The sequence below is a fragment of the Ixodes scapularis genome, unplaced genomic scaffold, assembly GCF_016920785.2.
Source record: "Ixodes scapularis isolate PalLabHiFi unplaced genomic scaffold, ASM1692078v2 ptg004490l_1__unscaffolded, whole genome shotgun sequence".
NCBI lineage: Eukaryota > Metazoa > Arthropoda > Arachnida > Ixodida > Ixodidae > Ixodes > Ixodes scapularis.
The window spans coordinates 768-24794 of record NW_024610409.1 but is presented as its reverse complement, the minus strand read 5'-3'; the positions used below and the strand labels follow the sequence as shown (position 1 = coordinate 24794).

Here is a 24027-nt window from a genome sequence, read left to right as displayed (position 1 = left end):
CTTATCGGCGACGTGAGCGATCGAAAGCGTCGCTGTGGTCGGCCTTCCACGATTGGCCGAATGCTGACTATGACCTCAGCCAAGGACTTCTCATGGACGGAAAGAAGAGCAATGTAAGAACTTCCATTTTGACGGTGTTGGCAGAAGTTGGTTTCAGAGTACAATGATTTCAAGCTTCCGCTATGCTCATTACAAACATACCGAACTTCTTGTTCGCAAGGTACTGGCGTCAGGAAAGGGAATGATAGGAGGGAGCCACCAACCACTATCGGGTAAATATGGCTGCCTGAAAGCAGGTCGTGCTGTGCCATGGATGTGCAAGCTCAACGCACAACGCTCCGGCGCCACCAGCTTGCTGCCGGCGTGTGTAGATCGTCTGGTATATAGTCAAGCCTGTATGGATGGATGGATGGATGGATGTTAACGGCTTTAGCCTTCATAACGGGCGGCAGCTTGCATAATTTGGACAACATGGCGCACCAGGGGTGCCTACTGGCACCCCACCCCCCGCCAAAAAAAAAGTTTTACCCTCGTTGTTTAGACTAGCTTTTGAAGCGTAACTGGTTGCAAACATCTGCAGGGTTTGACCTTTTTCAGAAAAGTGCAGGCATTATGACAGCGGCACTTGGTCTATCCCTGACAGCTTAAGAAAACCTGAGCGTGGCCTATAATGTTCCTCGCTTTGTGATTGGTTCTTCGCCGTCCTTATCGGATGATGCCGCAATCGTATTGGCTACGAACCGATAATGAGATGCATGGTGCTCGCCATTGCTTGAATCTGTAAGTGGATAAAGGGATCACGGTTTCTTATAGTGTGCAGTTCATGTGGCTAAGCTCAGGAACCAGAGGGAAAAAATACAGAAAAAACTTTCCATCACACGGGGGCGGTTGGAAGAAAAGTGTCTCGTCTACTTTAAATATGCCCACAACATTATCATAAATTAACATTTAGTCACGGATGTTTGGAACGCATTAAATGAAAACACATTAGACGCGTATTTGCGGTTAGTGAAGGATTTTTTCCTTCTTTCCTAGCTATTAAGATATATGCGGTCGTGTGACTTTGAAAGCCGGCTTCTTTGAGGGTAAACGCTCGGATGAGATTAAATAAACAATAAATTTTAAAAAAAATGACTTTCTGCTGAGTGCCTGAATAGGATATGTATAGACATGCCTTGCACACGAGCCAGGTTACAGCCGAAATTGCTGGCCTTCTCTCGTCTTTCCTAGATGCCGAGCCAGTGAAAAGGGCCTTGACGAGAATTCAGAAAGGCCAATGCTGGGGAGAAGGACACAGTAGAATCTAAAATGGCGATAACCTGCCATGCTGTTGTCATGATGAAGTGAAGTAAACGTTATACGAAGAAACAAAAATTTCGGGTCGGTTATGGCGTCGTCCTTGCAGAGCTGCTGCAAATCGCCTATACCACAAAAATAATTTTTCTGCGAAACAATAAGAAGAAATTACCGCAAAAAACGTTGCGTGAGAGATTTTGAGTCCGGCGCAATTTCAAAACATGCTTCGATTTTTGGACGTTGACCCCAAAATGGAAGCACGCGTTTTAGAACGACGTTTCATTTTTTTGACGTACGTGTTCTATCCAACAACTTACAAACATTTTTCTTTTTCTGGTTCACTGCCTTCTTAAACACTGTTAAGTCTGTGCTGTATTTTCCATACTTGTTTTAACTATGTTCAATTTCTGATGTGACGTCTTCTCAAGATATGGATGTACTAGAATGCGGAATAAATTACAAGGAGCAGATTTCTTTCTTCCCTGGTGAATGAAATGTCCATTTATTTCACCAACGTTTGTCCGACAGAAACAACATCGCAAGCCGGAACTTACAATTTATCATAAAATCTTCTATTACTAAAATATTTTAAGCATTTTATAAAAAAAAAAAAAAATTTGTGTCAGTGGATTTTTATACTACTTTTCTCTATTCTGGGTTATGGTACAATTAGTAAACACAATCATATGATAAAAACCTTGGCCCAAAACTTAAGCGGCCTCCGACACTGCTTTCTGGGTTCCATTCAGCTTGTCAGCCATTGCTTTCCGAATGTCGGGCTTGGACACCTTGCCCACGCTTGTTCGAGGAAACTCGTCCACGATCACCACGTACCTGGGGACCTTGAGGCTGTTCACCTGTGAATCATTTATTGTAAAGCTCGTCAGCATCCAGAATGGCAATCACTATGACACTGTGTAAAGGTACAAGGTATTACACAGGCATTAAACATACCACATAAATGAGATACTACATATATGTACTAAAGGTACTATTTTAAATGATGAAATGGAACATTTGTTTAGACCTCAAAATTAAGTCTGGGCAGTGGCATTACGCTATGCAAGCATGACGATTTGCACTGCACAATGCCACAGCGCCGACTTTATTTTAAGGTCCTAAACGAATGTACCGCCTCATCATTCGCTGAGCTGATTTCTTAGATCGCAGAGATTGGCTCTTTGAGTGTTTTGCAGGTAAGTAGACGCGCGGGCATTTTCCACAGTGTACTGCATAGTAAATACTCATAGGTACTGAAGGTATCGCGTTGGTACTGGATATGGGATCCTTCAGACGACAGAAAGTTCCTTCTTTCGTCACCAGGCGGAACAGACTACGAACTAAATGCATTGCCACACTCTAATTTATATCCTCCATGACCGTATATACTCTATAAAAAGGTGAAAATAAACTAAAACAACAGCCCTTAGTAGTCAGTCGGACATTGTTAAAACAGGACTTTAAACGAAACAATCAAAGGAGGCGCCTGAACTGACAATGTGGGCGTTTTTTTTTTTCTTTTTCATACGATTTAATTACCAAACGTAATTCTAAATTGGTCAAATCCCTAATGGTCTTCGCCAGACGGCGTACAGACAATGTATATAGTCTTCCCTTCACATGCGAATAACCTTCAAATGCACAAGTAAAAAGTTTATTTTTCCGAAATGATTCAAATTTATGTAAAGCGAAACTGAGATAAACAGAATGTGTGCATTTCGGACTGGCTTCGAGCCCTGTACCGCGGCCACATTTACATTGTTTTTTTTACTCTGAAGAAACTGTGGCGCCACATCTTGTGTAGTACAAGCTCACCTGACTGGGCCTAGCACGACACTTATAGCACCTTCGCTGAGTTTTTATCTTTCTGTGTAGTGCTGAAGAACGTAAAAACACCTTTGTACATCCGAAATCGGCTAGATTCAACGCCGCGAGACAATCGAAAGTGCCAGATTCATGCCACCACCGCTAGGATACGCGTCTCTTATTTCTGCGTGGTGATGTCAGAACATCTGCCGTGCCGAAGTTTTTTTGTATTTTTTTTTTTCCTTTTGCTTTTTTCGTAACGCATGAAACGCCGTCTCTTGTCTGACGCTCTCAGCCGCAGAGTTACTACAATAAACGCTAGAGGCTGAGCTGTCTCTAGTGTCTACGGGACTTCCGGTTGCAAATTAAAGCAAACGGCAACCGTCTACTTTTCCAGTCTTCCTGTGTACTCCTATGGGAAAGCGTACGTGATATTTTTCTCTTCGCCGGGGAATAGCAGAGATAAGCGTAGTTTCTTCCCTCGTAACAGGTACCCTGTAGCTGTATTTTATTTAGTTCATGTTCTTTTTTTTATTACTGAGCGATGTTTAAGTTAGCGAAAATTGAGGCCCAGGTCAATGTTGTACAGCGTGATATGTCAATACAAGCTATCAAATCAAGCAAAAAGCATTAAAGACGTTTACTATTCTCTGTAACGCCGAATTGGAGCGCAGCTCTTGAGGAGGAGGAGGGCACGGAGGGAAGGGTATGCGCCTTCTCCTTCCCTGCTAAATTTAGCGGGAATATCGGCAATGTTAGATGCGTAGACGTCACGTGTGACGTCACGTGACGTCACACGTCACGTGTTTCTATAATTGCGTCACACGTGGCGTCACAAGGGTAACGTTTTGACGTTACCCTCGTGACTCTCAAGGGAATTATCTTCAAGAGTGTAACCCTCACGGAGGTTACCTTTATAAGGGTAGCCCTCACAAGGGTGAACTCTGTGAGGGTTACTTTGTGAAGATAACCCTCGTGAGGGTTACCCTCATGAAGGTTACTCTCATAGGGGTACCCTCGTGACGATAACCCTCGTGAGGGTTACCACCATGAGGGGTACCCTCGTAACCCCCATGAGGGTTACCCTCATGAGGGTTACCCTCGTAAGGGGTAACCCGCGTGAGGGTAACTCTTGTGATGTTACGTGTGACGTCACCTGTCCCATAATGGAATGCACGGTTGCGCCGACGCCGCTCAACCCTCAAACGGGCGCCTAAGAGCTGCGCTATAAAAGAACAATTAGAAAGTGCGTAGGGTTGATTCAAGCTGTAATGGCATTCAAATGACGGAAATGCAGTTTGTTGCTAATGCACAGTTTGTTACTAATAAAGTATGTGTTCTTCGTTCCGTAACTCTGTGCTGCGCTCTTGTCGACTGATTTGACTGTTTGATTCGGCATATATTAGCATTATTTTGGTGCTCTTTCAAGCTGATCTACTTTGTGTGCTTTATAGCATTAACTTTACACGTAAATATGTGCCCTATAATAGCAGTCTGCAACGTCAACACGTATTATGCGCGTGCATTTTGGGACATTTTAGCGCAGTTTTCAACGCCATGAATTCCAAACAAAAACGCTCTGACTGAGACATATTTTTGTGCATCAGATTGTAAAACGTTCCAAACTTTATATTCTGTCAGAACACTAAGCAATGTTTGCTCTTATAATCGAGCGCGAAGAGAAAACGGATTTGCGTTTTCCCATAGGAATGCATTACCGGAAGTCAAATTTAGACTGTTTGCTGTCTGCTTCAAAATGCAACAGCACACTAGCGCCACCTGAACCTCTAGCGTTTATGGTAATAACTCTATACTCTCAGCGTCTTAAGTCTTTAACCTTAGCTTCGAAGGCGTTCGAAGTTTTGTTGTTTCTTTGTATTTTCCTCGTGATCTCGCGTTCCACACCAGAGCAGGCACGCTTCTGTATGTATGAAAGTTTGAGGCGCTTAAGTTTGTGCTACCCAAAAGAAGACCTGACGAGTCCCTTTTCGCAGCGCCCCGTGGGCAACGCAGGAGGCCTACACCGTTTAAAACGATGGAAACGGAACGAAACGAAAGTAAAAACTGAAGAGGCATGTGTGGAAGGTTAGGTGACGCTTCGAAATACTTGGCAAATTGCTAAACCCTTTCGGGAAAAAATGTATAGAAGCGATAGTAAAAGAGTGCGGGGCGACGGTTTGACAAGACACGGCGACACGTGTCAGGAAAGTCGAGATTAAACGTCAGCGTCTACTGCGTCCCTCATAACTGGATAGAAGCGCCGAAGGACAGGGACAAGGTGAAGGAGGTAACCACAACACGGAGCGCTCCATGTTGCAGTTAGCTCCTTCGCTTTGTCCCAGTTCTTCGGCGCTTCTATCCAGTCATGAACCAACTAGTCCAACTGAACAATTCGTTCCTCATAACACGCAGTTCTGCACATGATGGTTTCATCAAAATACAGGTGTACGTTCTTTTTTTGTTTTCCATTGTTATTATTATTAACGTAGCTACAACAAGGTACTGTAATTTTTTTTAGGCTGAGGATCAACTTGCCTTGGTCCTGCAGTGCCGCTGCAGTTCTTCAATGTTGGCCGTAGCGCCCTCCCTGAGCTTCACCCAAGCGCACACCTCTTCGCCCAGACGGGCGTCGGGCACTCCAACGACGCTGGCTTCTAAAATGGCATCGTGGCCTGCAGATTTTTTAAAATATTTTAAAGGTTATTGTTTACTTATTTATCGACACAAGTATGACTGAAACATGGATATTTTAGCATCTCTATGTGACAAGGCCGTAGTGTGGGAGTTTTTACGTCAACCATAGGAGGCCAGTGGGGAGGACGTAGACTGGACTGGAACGCTGCATGCGGTGTTGGGCTCTTGTTTTCCCTGAATAAGCGCAAGTCCTAGGCGAAAGCTGACAAGGACCGCAAATCCTTATAATTTAAATCATGCGCCGCTATTTCCCTTAGTAAAAAAATAATAAAAACGTGATCAAAGAGTGCCACGTGCACCTTTTCACGAAAAAAAATTTGCGTTTCTTGCAGGGGTGTGTCATATTTTTTATAACGTTTCGATACGCAAATAAACCACTCATGACGTGTCGGAGAAGGGAGGCAAAGGGGACAAAGTACAAAGACAAATTTCCAAACACAGCTAAGTGGCTGGTAAGCGACCGGAACGTATAGTTGTCATTTTTGCCCAGCTCGCTTGCACCTTTGCACTATTTGCATTATCATCAAACCACTCATTACTGTTTTTGTTTTTTTAAATAAGCGTGGGGTCGCATTTATCGGGTAATTGTCATAAAACGACGAACAAAAAAAGAACATCTTTAGGGCTTCTTTAACAGTACCAGAAAACATAAAAAAACTATAGGAACCGTGCGGATCTAATTCAAGCCCCGACCAGGGCGCCCCTAGCGGCAAACGGGTCCGTTGCATCGGGCATTTTCTGCCAGTCGCTGCGTTGGTTGTGCGTTGTAGTGGGTTAGCCGGTGAGCACTGTAATTTCTGAGATGACTATTCCGCACCAAGAAAGCCGCAACAAGTGCTGCCTGGTCGGCTGAAACAGTACGTCGAAGATCGCGCACGGCACGTAGTACTACATCGTCCCTTCGAAGCCGTACGAGGCGGAGTACTGCGCGACCTGGGTACGACTTGTGCGTCCATACAGGTTAGTGGTGTTTCTTACCTTCCAGTTCGTGTTTTGTTTAAGCTGCTGACGTATAATACAGTTACCTTCTTTTCTCTTCTAGCGACGATAGAACAGCATCGACACCGACGGCAAACTCTACGCAGCAAATACTTCACCGGAATCGAGAAGCGGAATGCGGTCGCCCTCCTAAGCCTACCCTTGGATGTTTCCATCAGCCTACAGGAAGATAGTAAAGAGAATCGCGGAACGGCGCGAAAAAAATATCGCCCAATTATTGTCAAGCTGATTCAGAAATAAACGTACATAATTACCGCAGTCCCCTCAACGCCAACTAAATTTTTTTGCGGGCGCGCTTAATTTTGTTTGCAGAGTACGGCGCTCCGTGACATCCACTTGTCCGTCGAAACGGACCTCCTTCACGTCGTACACGCGGCCAGATTCATGAAAAAGTTTTCTCTTCGTCATATTGGCACCACGGAAGAAGCTTTCTGGATTCGTAACCGCCTTAAACCCCGTCGTAATCACCCCGGGAACACTGTCCGCTGTTCTGCTAATCGCCACTGCTTCCCCCCGATGATTCTGCACCGGCTACCGAAGAAGCTTTCCGGATTCGTAGTCGCCACTGTCCTCTGTGCTGTTCGCTACTATTACTTCGCGATGATTCTGAGCCGGCGGCACCGGCTTCCGAAGGAACTTTCCGAACTCGTAACTGCCTTAAATTCCGTCGTAATCACGACGGGGACGCTGTCCGCCGTGCTGTTCGTCGCCATTGCTGCCCGATGCTCCTGCGGCGGCTACCGCCAGGTCGCGGCGAACAATAGGCGACCGCCGCGACACGGCCGGCTTGCTCGCTTCCTATGGCCGAAAAAAAAAAGAAACGGCGGGCAATATACGAGTGTTGTCACCTAGAAGAGCAGTTTCCACTTCTTCGGGGCTGATGTTGACACCTCCCTTGATGACCAGGTCTTTGATGCGGCCTTTTAACTCGAATGTTCCCTGGTCTGTCACCGCTCCCTGATCCCTGAAAAGACGAGAAAATAAAAACACGGACGCAGGCTTTAGCTTAGTTAGGCTAGGTGGAGCAAGCTGCCGCCCGTTTACCATCCATCCATCCATCCATCCATCCGAACAAAGCCGCTGTCACACATCCCATACATCCTACAAATGACAGTTTCTGCGCACACCGTCTGAAGCGTGTATCGTTTTTTCTTATGGTCCTGTTCAGAGATAGCACTAATGACACTACTGTAATTAAATTACAGTAATTAAATTACTTTTGTGGTAATGACTGATGTAATGAATTACTTTTCTGGGCTGGTAATTTAGTAATGTAATGCATTACTTCCGTGCAGTAATTTCGAGAAAATTACTCATTACTTTTGAAATTACTTTTGTCCCAAAATAGAAAGTTGGTTTGCGAGTTTAAAGAAAGGAATAATTATATTGCATGGTGAAACGTCGTTCATCCCTAAGCTGAGCGTGCGGTGTGAGCTACGAGCTCATTAGAACCAATCAACCGCCTTCCTTTGGTCCCCTGACCCGTCCCCGTCCCTGTCTTTGCGCGTGGGTATGAACGAGTGTCATTACGGGGCGAAAGATAGACTTGTGACTGTTCCATCGAGCACGTAGGTTCCACCGCACTGTCAACTTAGCGGTGAACGGCTTACTACAAGGCGAAGGGCACATCACCAGTGAGGTCAACACACTTTAAAACCTGAGAGGACAGGACTAACAGATGTCCAGCCTTCTCGCTCTTTCGTCAAGGAAGGTCAATTCGTAAGCTTCTACCATTGTCAACAACGAACAACCTGAATAAATTGTTCATTCCAAATGCCTCGTCAAGGCCCCAGAATATTTCGTGCGCATCCTTGGCTTTGTTAAAGTAAAGGTGATTTTTGTAGTAGGAAAAGAAAGGAATCGAGCAAAGCAGGTTTCGCTCGCGGTATGCCTCGCTGCCTTTCCTTAGGAAGTTTATTCGGGAATAAGATGCGAGCACATATCGCCACCCGTTCGTTGGGAAAGTACACATTTTAGTAACCTCGCACCAACCCTTCCCTAAACTGGCGACACTTCTACCTAGCAAATATCCAGACCCCTTGTGTGACAACGCGAAATAATTTTGGCTCTTCGGGTGTTTGGGAGCAATATTCCTTGAAAGGAATGAACGGGAATACGTCAGCTGCAGCTCTTGGGATAAAAGGGATTGCACCCCTGGCGGGAGGAAAACGTTTCACGTGACGACTCCTTGTAAGAACGAGCTCCAATGGCCCGACTTAACATTCTGACACGAACTATAACTCGACCTTCACCGTTGAGTGAACACCGAAACCGGTGAGTCGACTGTCTTTGAGTCACATTTAAAGAAGAAGCTATTCATCATGTTTGACACTTATCTCGTGTGCGCCAGCAAAACGATTCTTCAGTATTGTTAACTTTGAGGAGGAAGATCTGAGTTTTGGTACATGTACTGCAAATAAAATGAGCACGAATTACTGTCTCGAGGCATTGAAAAGTAATTTCATTACTTTTAAAAAGTAATTACAATGAAATGTCATTACTTTTAGTCTGCGGTAATTTGTAATGTAATCTAATTAAGTATTTGCAGTTTTCATAAAAGTAATTAGTAATGTAATTCAAATACTTTTTTAAAAGTAATTCTGCCATCTCTGGTCCTGTCACATGGGTCTCACCCCGTGGGCAGCCAGCCGTCGTCATAGACTCCGGTCACGCTGTGCTTCCAGTATCCCGCGAAGACGCTTGGAGCTCTCACTTGGACCTCGCCGACCTCACCCACGGGAAGCACTGACCCAGCGGCATCCACGATGCGGATTTCGGTGTGCGGCGCCGGGTGGTACCCTCTCTTGTCCCGGTAGCCGAAGGCCACAGGGCCGGCGGTTTCTGTAAGTCCGTAGGCAGTCTGCGAACAAATCGGTCAGGAATTACAGGGGACTGAGTCCACGAGAAACGATGTACCAGAAACCATGAACGAAAGTAATTATGAACGTAATTATGAACGCAGCCATGGTTACCGGTAATTCGTTCATGATCACCTGTATTCTCTTCACGCATTCAGCACATTACGTGGTTACTGATAATCCGTACATGATTCCTTTCGGTCATAGTTACCGATAAATCGTTTATGGATATGGGTAATCCATTCATGCGTATTCATAAGCTGTTCATTTTCGTTCATTGTTACCGGCAACTCGTTCATTGTTACTGGAAATCTGTTCATGTTTATTTGTATTCAAGCCGTCGACTCATCCCCTAAATCATTCGGTTAGCCTCATAAAGCCACCTATCAATGTTAAAAACTGTCCGCGGACACTTATGATGGTGCATATTTCCAAATGCATCCTCTCACTGACTGCTCTTAGTTTACCCAGTCCTGCCTTTATCTGTTTTCCCAGGATCTGGCTCCTCCCGTTCAACACGTTGTTCAGCCCTGCGTGAATCAACACTAGGTTTTCACCCTCCATGTTGTCCTACAATACCTCCTTCGCTTTGACAATGACATCTACCATGTACTTTCCTGGCTGCCTTTACTTGCACCCTTTTGTCCTCTTTCACCTTGCCTAGCACTCCCACTACGATCCTTGACACGTTGGAGTCTCCTCCTATTAGAACTTTCCTAACTGCCGACGGCTGCCCTCCTTCTCCTGGCACTAGCTTGCTACCCCCTCCATATACCACCGGTACCAGGTTAGTCGACACTTCTGACCTTATCCTCACAGTCGATTCCCTTTTCATCTCTTCCCACTGCGCTTTTAGGTAGACTCTCTTCTCGACCTCTACTCTGAGAATACCCTGCAATTCTGCCATCATTGTTTGTCCTTTTTCGTTCTTCCCGTACAGCTGATCATCAGTGTTGCCATCTCTCAGAAACTTTCGGTTTTGCCGTAGACACCCGAAATCAAACTTTGAGCCGTGATATCAATAAAACTACTTACCTTATCGAGAAAAAAAAATTATACTTTGTAATTGACTCATTGACTCACTCACTGACTCACTGCCCTAGTTAAAAACAATCGAAATCGAAAATTCAAAAACAGTGACCAGAGTTGCCTTTTAATGTGATGTCGCAGAAATCGTTCTGGCACCTTCGGACGAGCAGTGTTTAGTATTCAAGTCGATTTGTAGTATTCGCGAGAGATATGAATTATTAAGAAAAATATATGTCATGGCTTTGGTTCGTAGCCTGACTCACCATCAGATTGTCTATCTTCAGCTTCTCTGCGATCATCTCAAGCGCCGATGTCTGGATGCTGGTAGCACCGACGATGCCTGAGTTCCCAAACATTGCACACGTGAGAAAATATCTACCAGTACGTTTTCACTCCGCTATGGCTCTATTGCTTCAAGTGGGCTGTCGTCTAGTTCTCATTTGGCATGCGTATTTATTAAAGTATCCTAGCTTTTACAACATTCCTCAGTCGCTGTGATAAATGTAAGGCACGAAAGATAAGTTCAAGTGAAATTTTTGAAAAGGTACCGCAAATTACATTTAAATATGTTTCAGTTAAACGTTTCTGAACGTCTGGTCGCTTGATCCTGAGGTTTGTGCATCCGTAGACGTGACATTTTGTAACAGTGACACTTGAATAGTGTGTGGAAACTTTCGCCGGTAAGAGTAAAATTCAGGCGTCCCATTCGATTTTTTCATGTTATAGCTTAACCAAAATGTTGTGATGTAGCGGGTTTATTATGCAATGCGCCCTTTGGGGCCCTTGAGGGTTAATAAACAAAAATACTAGAATAATCTTAGGCTAACGCGCAATAAAAAAACAAGCTCTGAAGGCTCACCTTTGTGACGCCAAAGTGTATCGTAGACGACTTTATTTTCGTAGGCTGGATATTTAGCGAATTCTACGCAATGTTAGTTTCATGACTATTTTGTGGGGACACAATTTATCAATTCAACATGGTCTGCAATTATTCCTTACCACAGTGTAACAGAACCATATGACCTACTTTTCGAGTCGCGAAATTAGCGCTACTTCAACCCGATGTTACGCAACACTGAAAACTAGGGGCTCTCAGTCATTGCGGTAGTCAGATAGCCCAGCGTGTTTTCTTACCCTTTTAGTTGGGTATGGTTTCCGACAACGTAAGAAACACAGGGCGTGGTTTATTCGATGTTCAAGGTTCTTGCTTCCTGGTTTGTTCCTGCGCCTTCTTATACCGGCTAATCTCGCAAACTGATCGGCTGGGCAGCGATAATAAGATGCTTTGCTCATGCCACTTCTTGCGTTTATCAAATTGTCAGTATCCATAATCCACCCCATCGCAGCTACAGCTCAAACGGTTTAGGCAAAATCCCACCTTCGCACAAGCTCGATATGTCGTACTTGTCGAATTCCCGGCATTGTATCAGGTCGTAATATGTTGTAGGCGTTCCTTGTATGGCTGTACACCTGTGAATGATAGCACCCACGTGTGAACGACATTGCTTCGAAAAAAGAGTGAAAAGATCCTCTCTTTTGAATTTCACTCTGAATGTGTTCAAGCGGAATTCTGATACCGATAACGCCAGTATATACACGAATGGCGCAGAACCAATTAAGCTTTAATGAACTTCGTTCAAGCTGAACTCGAGAGAGCGATCGTAAGTGCTGGAAGTAAATCGAATGTTTCGCAGCATTTGCGAGACAGATCTGCACACTATTTGCGAGAAGTAGTCGCTTATAACATCTTCGGAATTATTTCAAGCACACGGTGAAAATATAATGCATGCAGCGCACGTAGATCGGAAGTGCCCCGGGGCTTCCCAATAGACGGCGCCAGTGTGTGTCGTAAACGGTCCCAAGCGGATGCAACGCAGTCAATTACACTTAAAGGGGGCCTGCAATCCTATTTAATCCTCTACCTTTTTTAGGGTTTCCACATCTCTTGAGATTCGTGCAAGCCAGCGGGCACGGAGAGAGTAACTAAATATCAGTGCGTCATATTTGAACCGCACAACGCGGAAGCCTCCTCCACCGACGGGGTAGACCCGCGGTACCGAAAGCGCGCGATATTTGACGTCTTTGGTCCTGGGCTTACTACTGGTCAGAGCCGCTAAAAGCTTCTTTTTAGTCGAAATACAAAATATAAGTGGCGCGAACCGTTTCAGTCATTTATGAAAGCAGTTTTTGTTCAGTATTTGAGATCATAAAAGAAACAAATGCAGTTTAGAAAGTACGAAAACAAGAAATGGCACGTCGGCATACTCGCCACCAAGCGGTGGAAAAGGTGGCGCATACTAGAAAGGGGTAGTGGGATCAGGCGCCGACCCGCGCCACGCATTGCTGTGAAGCGGCGAGCGTAGAAAGGTCCCCGTATGTACGCGGCGGCGCTGCGGTCGTATGGGTTGGAGGATCCGACCGGTTCCGAGCGTTGCGAAGGCCTCCGGCGAGCAAGTTTGGCCGTTTGGCGGTTTGTCAGCGCGAAGTGGCTCCCGTTCTGGGCTGATCTTACCCCGTGTTTGCTGTCGTTTGTGGCCAATGATGTTTCATGCCTAATTAGTGTTTAGTCGCGCAGCAAATGCAATGCGAATCGCCCTGGCCGCCCGCTTCATCTGGCTTATCCAGCACATGCTTTAGTGGCGCCCTCTCGAGCCGTCAACACGGAGTGCGGCAGCCGTGAGCGCTCGCTGAGCTCACTACCCCTCTTCTAGTTTACGGCCACCCATGCCAGGACAAGGGACGTCATGAAGGAGGTTATTTCTTGCCTGTCTTTGTAACTTTATTGGCCTATAACTTTTAAAATAACGCGAAATTCGTGAACAGAAAAGTTTCACAAAGTTACTACGTTCAGTGCGCTCGGGTTCGCTGCAAATTAAAAACCACTCAAAAAGTTGTTGCAGGGCCTTTTGAAGCGTAGATGTGTGAATCATCCTATACTCATAATTACCTAACAACCGGAGTAAAGAAAAAAAGTGGCTTTTTACGGATTATAAGCGATGTACTCCTTCGTGTGATATATGTGGGCGGATTTCAGATTAGCTTACCACTGTTTTATCAAGGCGTACACATTTCAAACGCCAAAAGCACAGAATCTTCCTATGACAGCCAAATCTTTCAAGAACTACTTCGTTTAACGCATGTAAATACGGCAAGGAATAAATTTCATCCGGCTTATAGGGCGACAAGATGGCGTCACTAAAACACGTATTCGTAACTACAATGGAGGGCGACACCCAGCGGAAAAGACGCGAAGGAGGGAAGCGGGGAGCTACACTCTAAAAAAAGCCCGTGCGTCCACTTTCCCGCAAAACACTCGGAGAGCCAATCACCGCAACTTACGGAGGCAGCTCAGCGAATGACGATGCCGAAATATATGTTTAGACCAAAAAACGCAGACTGAGTTGTGACATTAAGCAATGCAAGCGTGACGTTATGCATTGCTTAATGTCACCACTCAGACTGCGTTTTTTGGTCTAAACATATGTTTCGGCATGGTCATTCGCTGAGCTGCCTCCGTAAGTTACGGTGATTGGCTCTCCGAGTGTTGTGCAGGATAATGGACGCACGGGCTTTTTTTAGAGTGTACCGTCTAGTGCGCAGCGACAACCAGCGCGGCCTGCCGGCCGAAATGTGAAACTGAGGAAAAGGGATGTAACGCACGCCGTTACATCCCTGTTAACGTTACTTAACCCGAAGGTCTAAATATAGAATTAGAACAGTCGGTAACGCTATCGCGTGTTTATACTAGTTTCCGTCGTGGCCAGTTGTCCCGAATTCATGTTGCTGATAAGTCCCCTTGTCTGAAAGGAGACAAGTAGCCTCTCATGCTAATCTATGCATTATCTTGCATTATGGTAATACTAGTGCCTCTAAATAAGCTCCGCTTCAGAGCAACGACCCTTGGCCGCATTGCAGCTTAATATCATGGTTGCCAGTTATCTGAAGCTTATCTGAAATCACAGGAAACGCTTTTCCGCCTTCCACATATGCTTAAACAGTTCGCGCCAAAGCAAAGCAATATTACATGAGCTCCGAAACATCGAATCGAATTATGAGGAAGTCGCACTTTTGAATCATGACGATCGGCAGTTGCGTCTGCTCTGCATACGAACCAAAATGGCGGTGTCCACAACGATGTGGGGGACAGAGGCATTGTTTGTCACGATCCGAAATCGAATGCCTATGCAGTCTTGGTGTCCACTCTATGAGTAGCGCTTAAATATCGTAACAGCTGGGATCGCAAAGCTGGATGACGCACTCCCAACTATCTCCTTGTTGGCATTGTCCCCCCACCTCCGCCATAAAATTTTGCGAAAGAGAGACTGAAAGAAAAGGTTCCCTTTTATCCTTGGAATTCCACCGCGACGAAGACGCTTTTTGGTAAGTGACGTTGCGTTCGAGTATTCTTGGATTCCACTAGAGCCAGTAAGCTGGTGTACAGCGAGAAACGTTCCAGCGCAACATCGTTGCACAGCCATCTTTCCAGCGCTTATACCCACGCTAAAAATGCCGAGCCACTTGGTTAGAAACAACGACATATAAAGCACAGATGTCAGAGCAAAGACCCCGACCTGTATCTCTGTATGGCCTCCAGCGTCTGAGCGTGAGGGGCGCCCTGCGGTAGGTACACGGTCGGCACGCCCGCCACAACGCCGAAGGTGGAGAGGTCGATGTGGCCGAAGGTGTGGAACAGCGGCATCACTGCACACATCAGCGTCCTCTGGAAGCCGTCGAAGTCGATCGTGTCAGTCGGTTGTGGTGTTCAGCCCTCATTTCATGTCTCTATACAGCCGAGGTCCCGCGCAACCAACGGCCAGCGGTCCGTATCTGCCTCGCAATGCGGTTTTAAGCGCGAAACACATGTACGACGAAACCGTCCGATCTGACGTCCCACCGCGCAATACGACGGTCGGAGGCGAGGGTTTTCAACGCTCTCCGATGCTACGAAAACCCTCTCCCCCCAAGGTCATTCCGGCAGTCCGCACGTCGGATCGGAAGGTTTCGTCGTACATGTGTTTCGCGCTTTAGTCCAGCGCAGTTGTCTCAGGAAACATAGAAATACAAGTTGCTTCCTCGCTGCGAATATTTTTAAATATTTTGACGACCAGCAACTTACTTCCAATAGACTTTTTTCATGGCAAACGCGACCAGGCGGTGCTCCAGTCTTTGAGGTCTCAGAGAACTTCCGGTTTATGATATAAATGCCCCTTCCCCCGCCCCCCCCCCCCCCTCAACAAAAAAAAAAGTGAATTTGTTAAAAAAAATGTTAATATTCTTCTAAACCCACTTGCCCCCTCCAAGATCTTAAAATGTACAGCCAAAGGCCCTCGTTAAATCTTCAACCTTGTTGTCCGTATAGCATGTATGCTTTCTAGCACCGGTGACATAAGCAAGCTCGACAGGCTTTCAGAGATGGAGCGATCAAAAGTCGCTTAGGACGCAAGCGGCAGTTGATTATTGTAAATAGAAAAAAATGTCTAAATATATTAATCTGTTCGCCACCAACTCGTAAAACGCGGAGCGAAAGCTCGCTCTGAAGAACACAGAGATCATGGGTTCGATTCCCTCCCCTGCCCGTTTCGATCTGGATGAGCAACGTACTGGTGTGTGGTCGTGTAGAACTACTACGTGGTACACGTTAAAAACCCTAGGCTAGAGGTTGTACTGAATTTTTCATCTACAGCTGAGACTCCAGGCGCCCATTGAGGCTGACTAAATTAGTTAATATTCGGTTATTACTTCGCTAATTGCCAGTTTCTAGTATTTTCCACAGTGAATAAGCCTATCCCCAGGAATAACCTTTTTTTATTTCCAGTGTTCTTTTCTTTTCCATCTCCGAGATACCACCCGTATCAAGCCATCAGTTTTAATGTAAGATAATATAAAAATAACAAAAACAAATTTCCCGTATCTTAAATATTACCTCAGATGAGAATCCTGACATTGCTTTCAGCATCTGAATGGCGTTGAGGACGTTGAAGTGACTCAGCGGTATCAGCTTCGGAGGTCCCGTAGAACCCTGCGAAAATACATCGCAAGGATTATTCATTTGTTTTCCATAAATTTCATTAATTCCCCACTGTGTGCTCGTGCTACTGGTCATATGTGCTTGTTCTTCGACCAGACAGCAAAGAACTGAAATGATATGAGCCCTGACACGGTGCTTCACTAAATCAGTTCAGCTGCAGAACTGCGCACCGCCCCCCCCCCCCCCCCCCCCTCTCCCCCTAAAAATCCGCCTCCTGTCGTTCAACGCGCCACCGTTTCTTGGGGGGACAGTTGCTATGGTAGCTACCAGTTTACAGGCCTTGAAGCACAGCCTCTAGTAGATGGCGCTGCACCGTTGCGTGTCCGATGAATAGAGTTTTGAAATTAAGTCTCTAGATGGCGCTTCAAGCGATAGGTAGCGGACCTGAGGGGGAGGGAAGAAGTAGCCCTTTCCGTGGGAGTTCCGCAACTGAGTTGATTTATTCACATTACCTCCAACCCTACCTACCCATTACAAAACAGCCATCGTACAGGTCATCTTCCAGTATGTCTTCACGTATTACCCTTTCTATGGAAACTCTAAGGCATACAAAATAGAAAACAAAAAACGTAAAGGGATAAAGCATACCGATGATTGCAGCATGGTAACCGTTGAGTAGGGGTCTTCCTCGCCTCTGCTATAAGATCTTGAAGGGCCGTCCCCAATTCTGAGGACCTCTTCAAATTCCAAGAAGCCCCTGTCACAAGCAATCTTATCATGCACATCTTCGGTCCGATCCCCAGCAGAAGTTTATATAGCATGATTCACGACACGAATGAATAAGCATTCATAAGAGAAAACCCGGGTGCCTGTCAGAATGGCAACGAAAATAATTTCTCACTAAAAAGCTAACACGCAATAACTCATAAGTTGTCGCTGTATTTATGGCTATTGAAATCTGCGTGATATATTCTTGTGCGAAACATTATTTCACGTGCTATCACGTGACTGCCTGACCGTATACTCCCTAGGCAATCTGCAGCTGCTCAGTGGCTGCTTACCGCCAAGCAGCAGTTTCTAGATTTGTTGTTGTTGTTGTTGTTGTTGTCGTTCCGGAAAATTAAGATGATTGTTCATCTCAAATGGGAAATTTCTTGGGATACGGTCCATTCGTCACATGCACACTCGTCACAGGACGATTGGTCACAGGACGATTCGTCACACAGGAACATTCGTCATAGGATGACTCGTCACGCGGCCAACCGGTCCCACAATGGTTCGTCCCCCCAGAAATGTATTCCTCAATTTGGTTCGGGCGGACAAAGCGGCTCACCTCATATCTTAGTATGTGTTTGGCTTCTGAAAGGCGAAGAATTTGTAACAAACGTTTCAGCTTCTGGTTCGGTCCCGAACATTGAATGTTGGTTCGGCCTCACAAAGTGGGTCACCTCTTATCTTAGCATGTCTTTCGCTTCTCAAGGTCAAAGAATTTGTAACAGACGTTTTAGCTTCTGGGTCCGTCCCGAACGGTGAATGCGGAGGCCATATAAGAGCGACTATTTTTAGAGCGCAGCTCTTAGGGGCCCGTTTCCGGCTTGAGCGGCGTCGGCGTCGCCGTCGCCGTTGGCGTCGCCGTCGGCGTAATCGCGCGGTGCATCATGGGAAATGTCCCATAATGCACCGCGCGAGCCCCCCACCGGGGTCACGTGACCTCGTGGGGGGGGACACGTGACCCCCCCGAGGTCACGTGACCCCGGTGCATCATGGGAAATGTCCCATAATGCACCGCGCGAGCCCCCCACCGGGGTCACGTGACCTCGTGGGGGGCACGTGACCCCCCCGAGGTCACGTGACCCCCAAAGTCACGTGACTCCCCTGAGGTCACGTGACCCCCGCCGATGTCGCGTGACCCCCAATGACGTCATCGTCACTGATGACGTCACCGGCATCCACATCGTCATCGTCATCATCACTGATGACGTCATCATCACTGATGACGTCACCGGCATCCACATCGTCATCGTCATCATCACTGATGACGTCACCGGCATCCACATCGTCATCGTCATCATCACTGATGACGTCACCGGCATCCGCATCGTCATCGTCATCATCACTGATGACGTTACCGACATCCGCATCGTCATCGTCATCATCACTGATGACGTCATCAGTGACGTCACTGATGTCGTCACCGGCATCCACATCGTCATCGTCATCGTCATTGACGACGTCACCGGCATCCGCATCGTCATCGTCATCATCACTGATGACGTCACCGGCATCCGTATCATCATCGTCATCATCACTGATGACGTTACCGACATCCGCATCGTCATCATCACTGATGACGTCATCAGCGACGTCACTGATGACGTCACCGACATTCGCATCGTCATCGTCATCATCACTGGTGAAGTCATCAGTGACGTCACTAATGACGTCATCGATACCCGCATCGTGATCGTCAATGATGATGTCATCAGTGACCTCAGTGATGACATCATCGGCATTGGGGGTCACGTGACCCTCAAGGTCATGTGACCCCCCCCCCCTTGGTTAGTTTAACCCCCCCCCCCCCAATGCCCTTCCCTCCTCCTCCTCAAGAGCTGCGCTCTAATTCGGCGTTACAGGGAGTTGTAAGCAGCTTTCACTTTTTAACTCTGACTACATTCAAAAGGATGGAGGTGATCGCAACAGAGAGAAGTAGAGCCATGATGCTGCACGAGGGGTACTCGTGCACATGCAGCAGAAATAATTCCGATACGTATTGGTTTTCTCGAAGAGGGGTATGCAAGACAAAGCTAAAAACTGATTTGGCTGCCAGTCGGATTATTGCTCGTTCAAGCCAGCAACTGAGATGAACCTGCCGAAGACTCGTAATATGGTGAAAGGAAAAGCGGAGGAGTATTGTAAGATTAGTTTTCCTAACCATTGGTTTATGTGACAGTGGGAAGTCGTGAGACTCCTCATCAGCGAATGTGGGCAGTTGTTGAAATTTACAATTTACTATCGTCCCCTGCCCGATCGATGTGACCAGTTGCCCGCATGACGAGTCATCCTGTGACGAAAGTTCCTATGTGACGAATCGTCCTGTGACCAATCGTCCTGTGACGAGTGCGCATGTGACGAATCGTCCTCATCCCAAATTTCTTGTGTGAAGATAGGCAATGTCTCTAATGCAGTGTCCCTGTCGATCTGGGCTCTTAAACACGGGTCACGCATCAGTGATTACAGAGTGTTACAATGACCATCCCTCGCGAAACCGGCCAATCTCTCCCAAATAGAACATAAATAATCTCTTTTCCTCTCCCGGCCGGTGTGAATATTAAACCCATAACCTCTGGCACTTAACCGTCAGGCAATTCGTTTCGTTTCGTACACTTGCCCAGCATTGCCCGGGGTCAATGAGATTAGGTACTTCAGGTCTTGGATACCTGTAACAAAAACAAAAGAAGAAAAAATATAAGACCTTTCCCGCTATTTTACGCAGCTCAGACGATACTCGTTAAACACTTTTTCCTGCAACAAGAGATTGGACAAACTCAGGGAGATCCAGGGGAGGCTTCTTGTTGGCCACCAACTCCCGAGCCCATTGAGCGTGATCGGTCTTTTTGAATCCGTTGCCTACAATGAGGGCGCTGCAGGCCGCCTGGGAGAAATAAGGCGAGCGTACCCATTAGATGCCTCAGATCAACATCACCCAGAATGATCAAAGCCCGTGCACAAGCATTCTGAGGCCATCACAGTAAGATATCGAGCGAATACAAAGCCCGGGAACGAGCGCTGCCTCAGTGTTCGGCTGGGCCGGGTGTTGGGCTCCGGCCCAATTGCTAAGTTGGAACTTTCAGAGTGTGACAACGTCACACGGAGGTAGAGGCGGCTGTCCAAAGGCTTTGATTATTCTAGGTGGTGCTGCCAACGGTGTACTTACTCTCTTGAGCACAGAACTGAGTTCTTTGGGATGGCATTTGTCATTGATGGAAACCTGTGAGGACAATTGTGCAGGTTGTACTCTTGTTCCTCGCCCACAAACAACTACAGGGTCAAACCACCATTTTTAAAAATTGCCAGTTCAGGGCGTTTAGGTGTAAAAATGCGTGAGCGTGGGTTTTAAATGAGGTGCAGTTGCGTAGTAACGGGGGAGTGGGGGGGGGGGGGGGGGGGGGGGGGGGGGGCGGGAGGCCTTGGGCCCCGAGTACCAGGCGTCCCAGACACGGGGGGGGGGGGGGGGGAGGGAGGGGGGCACCTCTGGAGGCATCCGCCCTTCCCCCCCTTCCCGCTTTACTAGTTGCAATCTCAGGGAGTGAATGGGCGGGGGGGGGGGGGGGGGGGGGGAAGAGGAGGGGGGCGGCTACGCAAGATCTAGGTCCCGGGTGCAGGATAGCCTAGCTGGGCCAATGGCTAAACTAAAAAGCAAGATCCCGCTGGCTCCACCCAACATCCTTTGTATGCCTTTTGTGGCCTATCTTTTGCCACAGAGTTCCTTCAAAGAAGCTTGTCGCTCCTTACTAATTGCGCACAACGTATCATCCTGAGAAACATCGAACCGAGTTTCGCGCTTCGATCTCACAAATCACAATTCAAGAAGCCTCGTAATGAGGGAACAAAAGCTCAGAATGTCAAAACACTGTGAAATACTGTAAAAATGGGAAGCATACTGGCAGAAAACGTGATGACTCTAGGACTTCGTAGAGCAGAACAAACTCACCAGGACAAGACCCGCCTTCGCCACGGCAAACTGGGACACAATCCACCTATGGCACGTGGGTGACAAGAGGCCAATCCTGCATCCGGGTTCCAAGTCAAGGGATCTCAAACCCTGCGCTAGCCGCTCAACCTGCAAGTCATTTGCCGGCTTGAAATGAGGCGTGGGCCATTGCCGATCGAGATATCCCTCTCACTAAGCAGACAAGTTTTTTTTCTTTTCTTGTCCATACAAGTGAAACACGCGGAGATGACCACTGTGTCATCAAAGTAGAGCAGGGGTGGCGAGACGGACATATGTAAGAAGCCATAACAGCCATTTTAATTGAAAAGCCGCAGTAAAAAAGGGGCAATGTACATTTTTTATTACTCCTCCCAGTTGGCAGCCACAGCGAATTACACTTATAAAGCTATTAATCATTGTGTTTATTCATTTATTGTGCGTCCCCATTTCTAAGAAAAAAAAGAAGGAAAACACTTTGATGTTTGACTGAAATGACGCAGTCCTGAGCAGCTCAGTTTGGCGTTTGCCCGTCACACACGCTGTCCTAATTTTACCGCCTTCACTGTTAAAAAAAGGTCCCCTCAGTACTAAGCTAACCCCGAACATCGACCGAAATATGTTGCCCGCAAGCCTGGCGTGGGAACACCTTTTTTCTAGCACCAGTCACCAAAATCACTGTTTCCCCGAACCGCAGAATTTTCTTCTATCCTTCGTCTTCTTGAAGTTCAACTTCAAACGCTTTTAAATATTGTGCAACGGCTTTCATGACTGGACAGCCATGAAGCACAATGTCCGAAAGCACAATCGGGCTTTTATTGTATTACATAGAGCCGCGAGTCGCACTTGTACCCGCGAATAGCCGCCCACGGTTCACTTTCCCATGAAGATTGAAGATTTCAGAGAGGAGACTATCAAATAGATGTCATGGCGTCAATATTATCATAAATATTGTTAACCCCCAGCCTTCAAGCTCATTTTACGGTGAGGAAGTTTATTTCCATTGTCATTCACCGACGTTATCTTCTATATTGCGGCGATGTGCACTCTTCGCCTGATTTGCTGTTACGCATGCGGGGAGACTATTTTAAGGGGCGGTTCACACATGCATCTCGCCGCTGAGAAAACGCAAAGTTAGCGCTGCATCAGCGCTACTGTGGGTGCTGATTTAGCACTGACTTACCGCAGCATTGTGCGTGCGAACAAGATAATGCAAGGTCAGATGTATCAGGAGGCTAACACATCAATAATCTAGCGCAGAATCAGGGCTTTATCTGTAGCGTCGAGTTTTTAAAAGGCAATGAACGTATTTACTCGATTGCCATATGCAATACGATGACCGGTGTGAGTCAGCTCAAAATCGAAGTTAAACTACAGTTACCTTTCCCGAGGGCTCACCTGTTCTGCGAAGCTGGAGAACGTCAATGACAGGTCTTCGCCCGGGAAATGGAAGCCTACGCGGTTTCCGTCTTTCCTCACAGTCTCGTCCAGAGCTTGTCCTACGGTCATCCGAAACCTGAGGGAGGTTCCTTAGGTCCCACCAGGTAGCTGGAAGTACTCAGGGACCTCAAGGGACCCCTGAGGACAACGCTGAGTGTCCTCAGCCGCGGTAAGCATCTCTGACAGTAACTGGACAACCAATCTGGGAGCCCGTTTTGACGACTCGTATCTTATCGACAGCTATTGACCCCGTCGTAATTCCTATTCGGTTGTTTGCCGGCTCTGCGTATCTTGGGGCCTAGATACTAAGATAGTGCTTGTTCACGTAGCTTGCAATCTCTTTCTATCTCGGGAGCTGCGACTCAGGATTTGCATATCTGTCTGTGTTTCCGGGTGTTGTATTTGGTCATCAACTTAAACTCCAAGAAGGCTTTCGCTTCATCTTGGCTCCTTTCATCTAACGCCATTTTAGACTGTTGATCATTGAGTGCTCTTCAGAAACAAAGGTAGGAGAAGATGGTGGTGGGTCTTCTTTTGGGGGGTTGTTTTTCAGCTAGAAATTGGTTGCTTATAACCCTGCTTTAAAAGATAAGCTTATTCTTCCTCCTCCAGTATTTTCCCTTCCATTGACCGTGAATTCAGAGTCGGAATTTTTCACTGTCGCACAGCTGCCCGCATCGACTCTCATCCACAGAACGTCATCATCATCAACCGATTAATTTGAAATTTTGAAAAACATTAAGTTTTGTTAAACCTGAACCACTTGTGGTTTTGTTGCGTTTTTGCACTACGGTCTTGTTTAAAATCCTTTAGCCCGATTTTGGTTTCGCCCCTCTTCTCTGTAATTCCTCCGGGACCTGAGAGTATTGAAATAAATAAAATATCACTCTCTCTGAGAAAGACGCTTGGTGTACAGAAAATGCACTAAGATGGAAAAAAAAAAAAAAGAAAACAGAAAAAAAAAGGAACGGCGATATTGTTATAAAACAGAGTCGAAGAAGATAGTGTGTGGTTTTGTGAAAAACACTTGATATTTAACTCCGTAAGTGAAATTAGCGCGTCACTAGCCGCCTTAGTTATTCATTCTTTACTTATAGCTGTAATTGGAGTAATTTGGAATTCGTCACTCGATGCTGTTCGTTTATTGCCTTTCCGTGAATCTTTGCCTGCGATAATCACTATTTATAATGTTTAACTTTCTTACTTTTTTATTATTATTATTCTATATT

At 46.5% G+C, this 24027-nt stretch overlaps 2 protein-coding genes across 3 annotated transcripts; both read right to left on the bottom strand.

Moving 5' to 3' along the window:
- Window positions 1-1897: 1897 nt before the first annotated feature.
- On the bottom strand, window positions 1898-20081 carry LOC8038971 (putative acyl-CoA synthetase YngI). Of its 2 annotated transcripts, none has more exons than XM_029970962.4 (10): window positions 20033-20081; window positions 17299-17407; window positions 16606-16701; window positions 15254-15402; window positions 12061-12152; window positions 10946-11022; window positions 9429-9655; window positions 7644-7759; window positions 5638-5774; window positions 1898-2153 (listed from the first exon to the last, which is right to left on the bottom strand). In XM_029970962.4, exons 2-10 carry the CDS (start codon window positions 17311-17313, stop codon window positions 2007-2009), a joined length of 1056 nt encoding a protein of 351 aa, XP_029826822.2. In that variant the 5' UTR covers window positions 17314-17407; window positions 20033-20081; the 3' UTR covers window positions 1898-2006. The 2 variants fall into 2 exon arrangements, with proteins under 2 accessions (XP_029826822.2, XP_029826823.2); XM_029970963.4 differs by having other exon boundaries at window positions 20039-20081.
- Window positions 20082-20158: 77 nt separating this feature from the next.
- Window positions 20159-23003, bottom strand: LOC121834711 (medium-chain acyl-CoA ligase ACSF2, mitochondrial-like). The gene is made up of 4 exons (XM_042288444.1): window positions 22757-23003; window positions 21362-21490; window positions 20585-20638; window positions 20159-20302 (listed from the first exon to the last, which is right to left on the bottom strand). The coding sequence occupies exons 1-4, from the start codon at window positions 22865-22867 to the stop codon at window positions 20159-20161; spliced, it is 438 nt and encodes a 145-aa protein (XP_042144378.1). The 5' UTR covers window positions 22868-23003.
- Between the last annotated feature and the right edge of the window lie 1024 nt (window positions 23004-24027).

Bases quoted from the DNA above. Each gene is read 5' to 3' on its own strand.
- LOC8038971 (XM_029970962.4), bottom strand. The intron at 5,775-7,643 runs GTGACAACACTC...AAAAATCTGCAG, and splicing joins AGTGGAAACTGCTCTTCTAG to GCCACGATGCCATTTTAGAA. The intron at 2,154-5,637 runs GCAAGTTGATCC...AATGATTCACAG, and splicing joins AGCGGCACTGCAGGACCAAG to GTGAACAGCCTCAAGGTCCC.
- LOC121834711 (XM_042288444.1), bottom strand. From the start codon at position 22,867: ATGACCGTAGGACAAGCTCTGGACGAGACTGTGAGGAAAGACGGAAAC. The intron at 21,491-22,756 runs GTGAGCCCTCGG...AATGACTTGCAG, and splicing joins TCTCCAGCTTCGCAGAACAG to GTTGAGCGGCTAGCGCAGGG. The intron at 20,639-21,361 runs GTGAGTTTGTTC...TTGTCCTCACAG, and splicing joins CGAAGGCGGGTCTTGTCCTG to GTTTCCATCAATGACAAATG.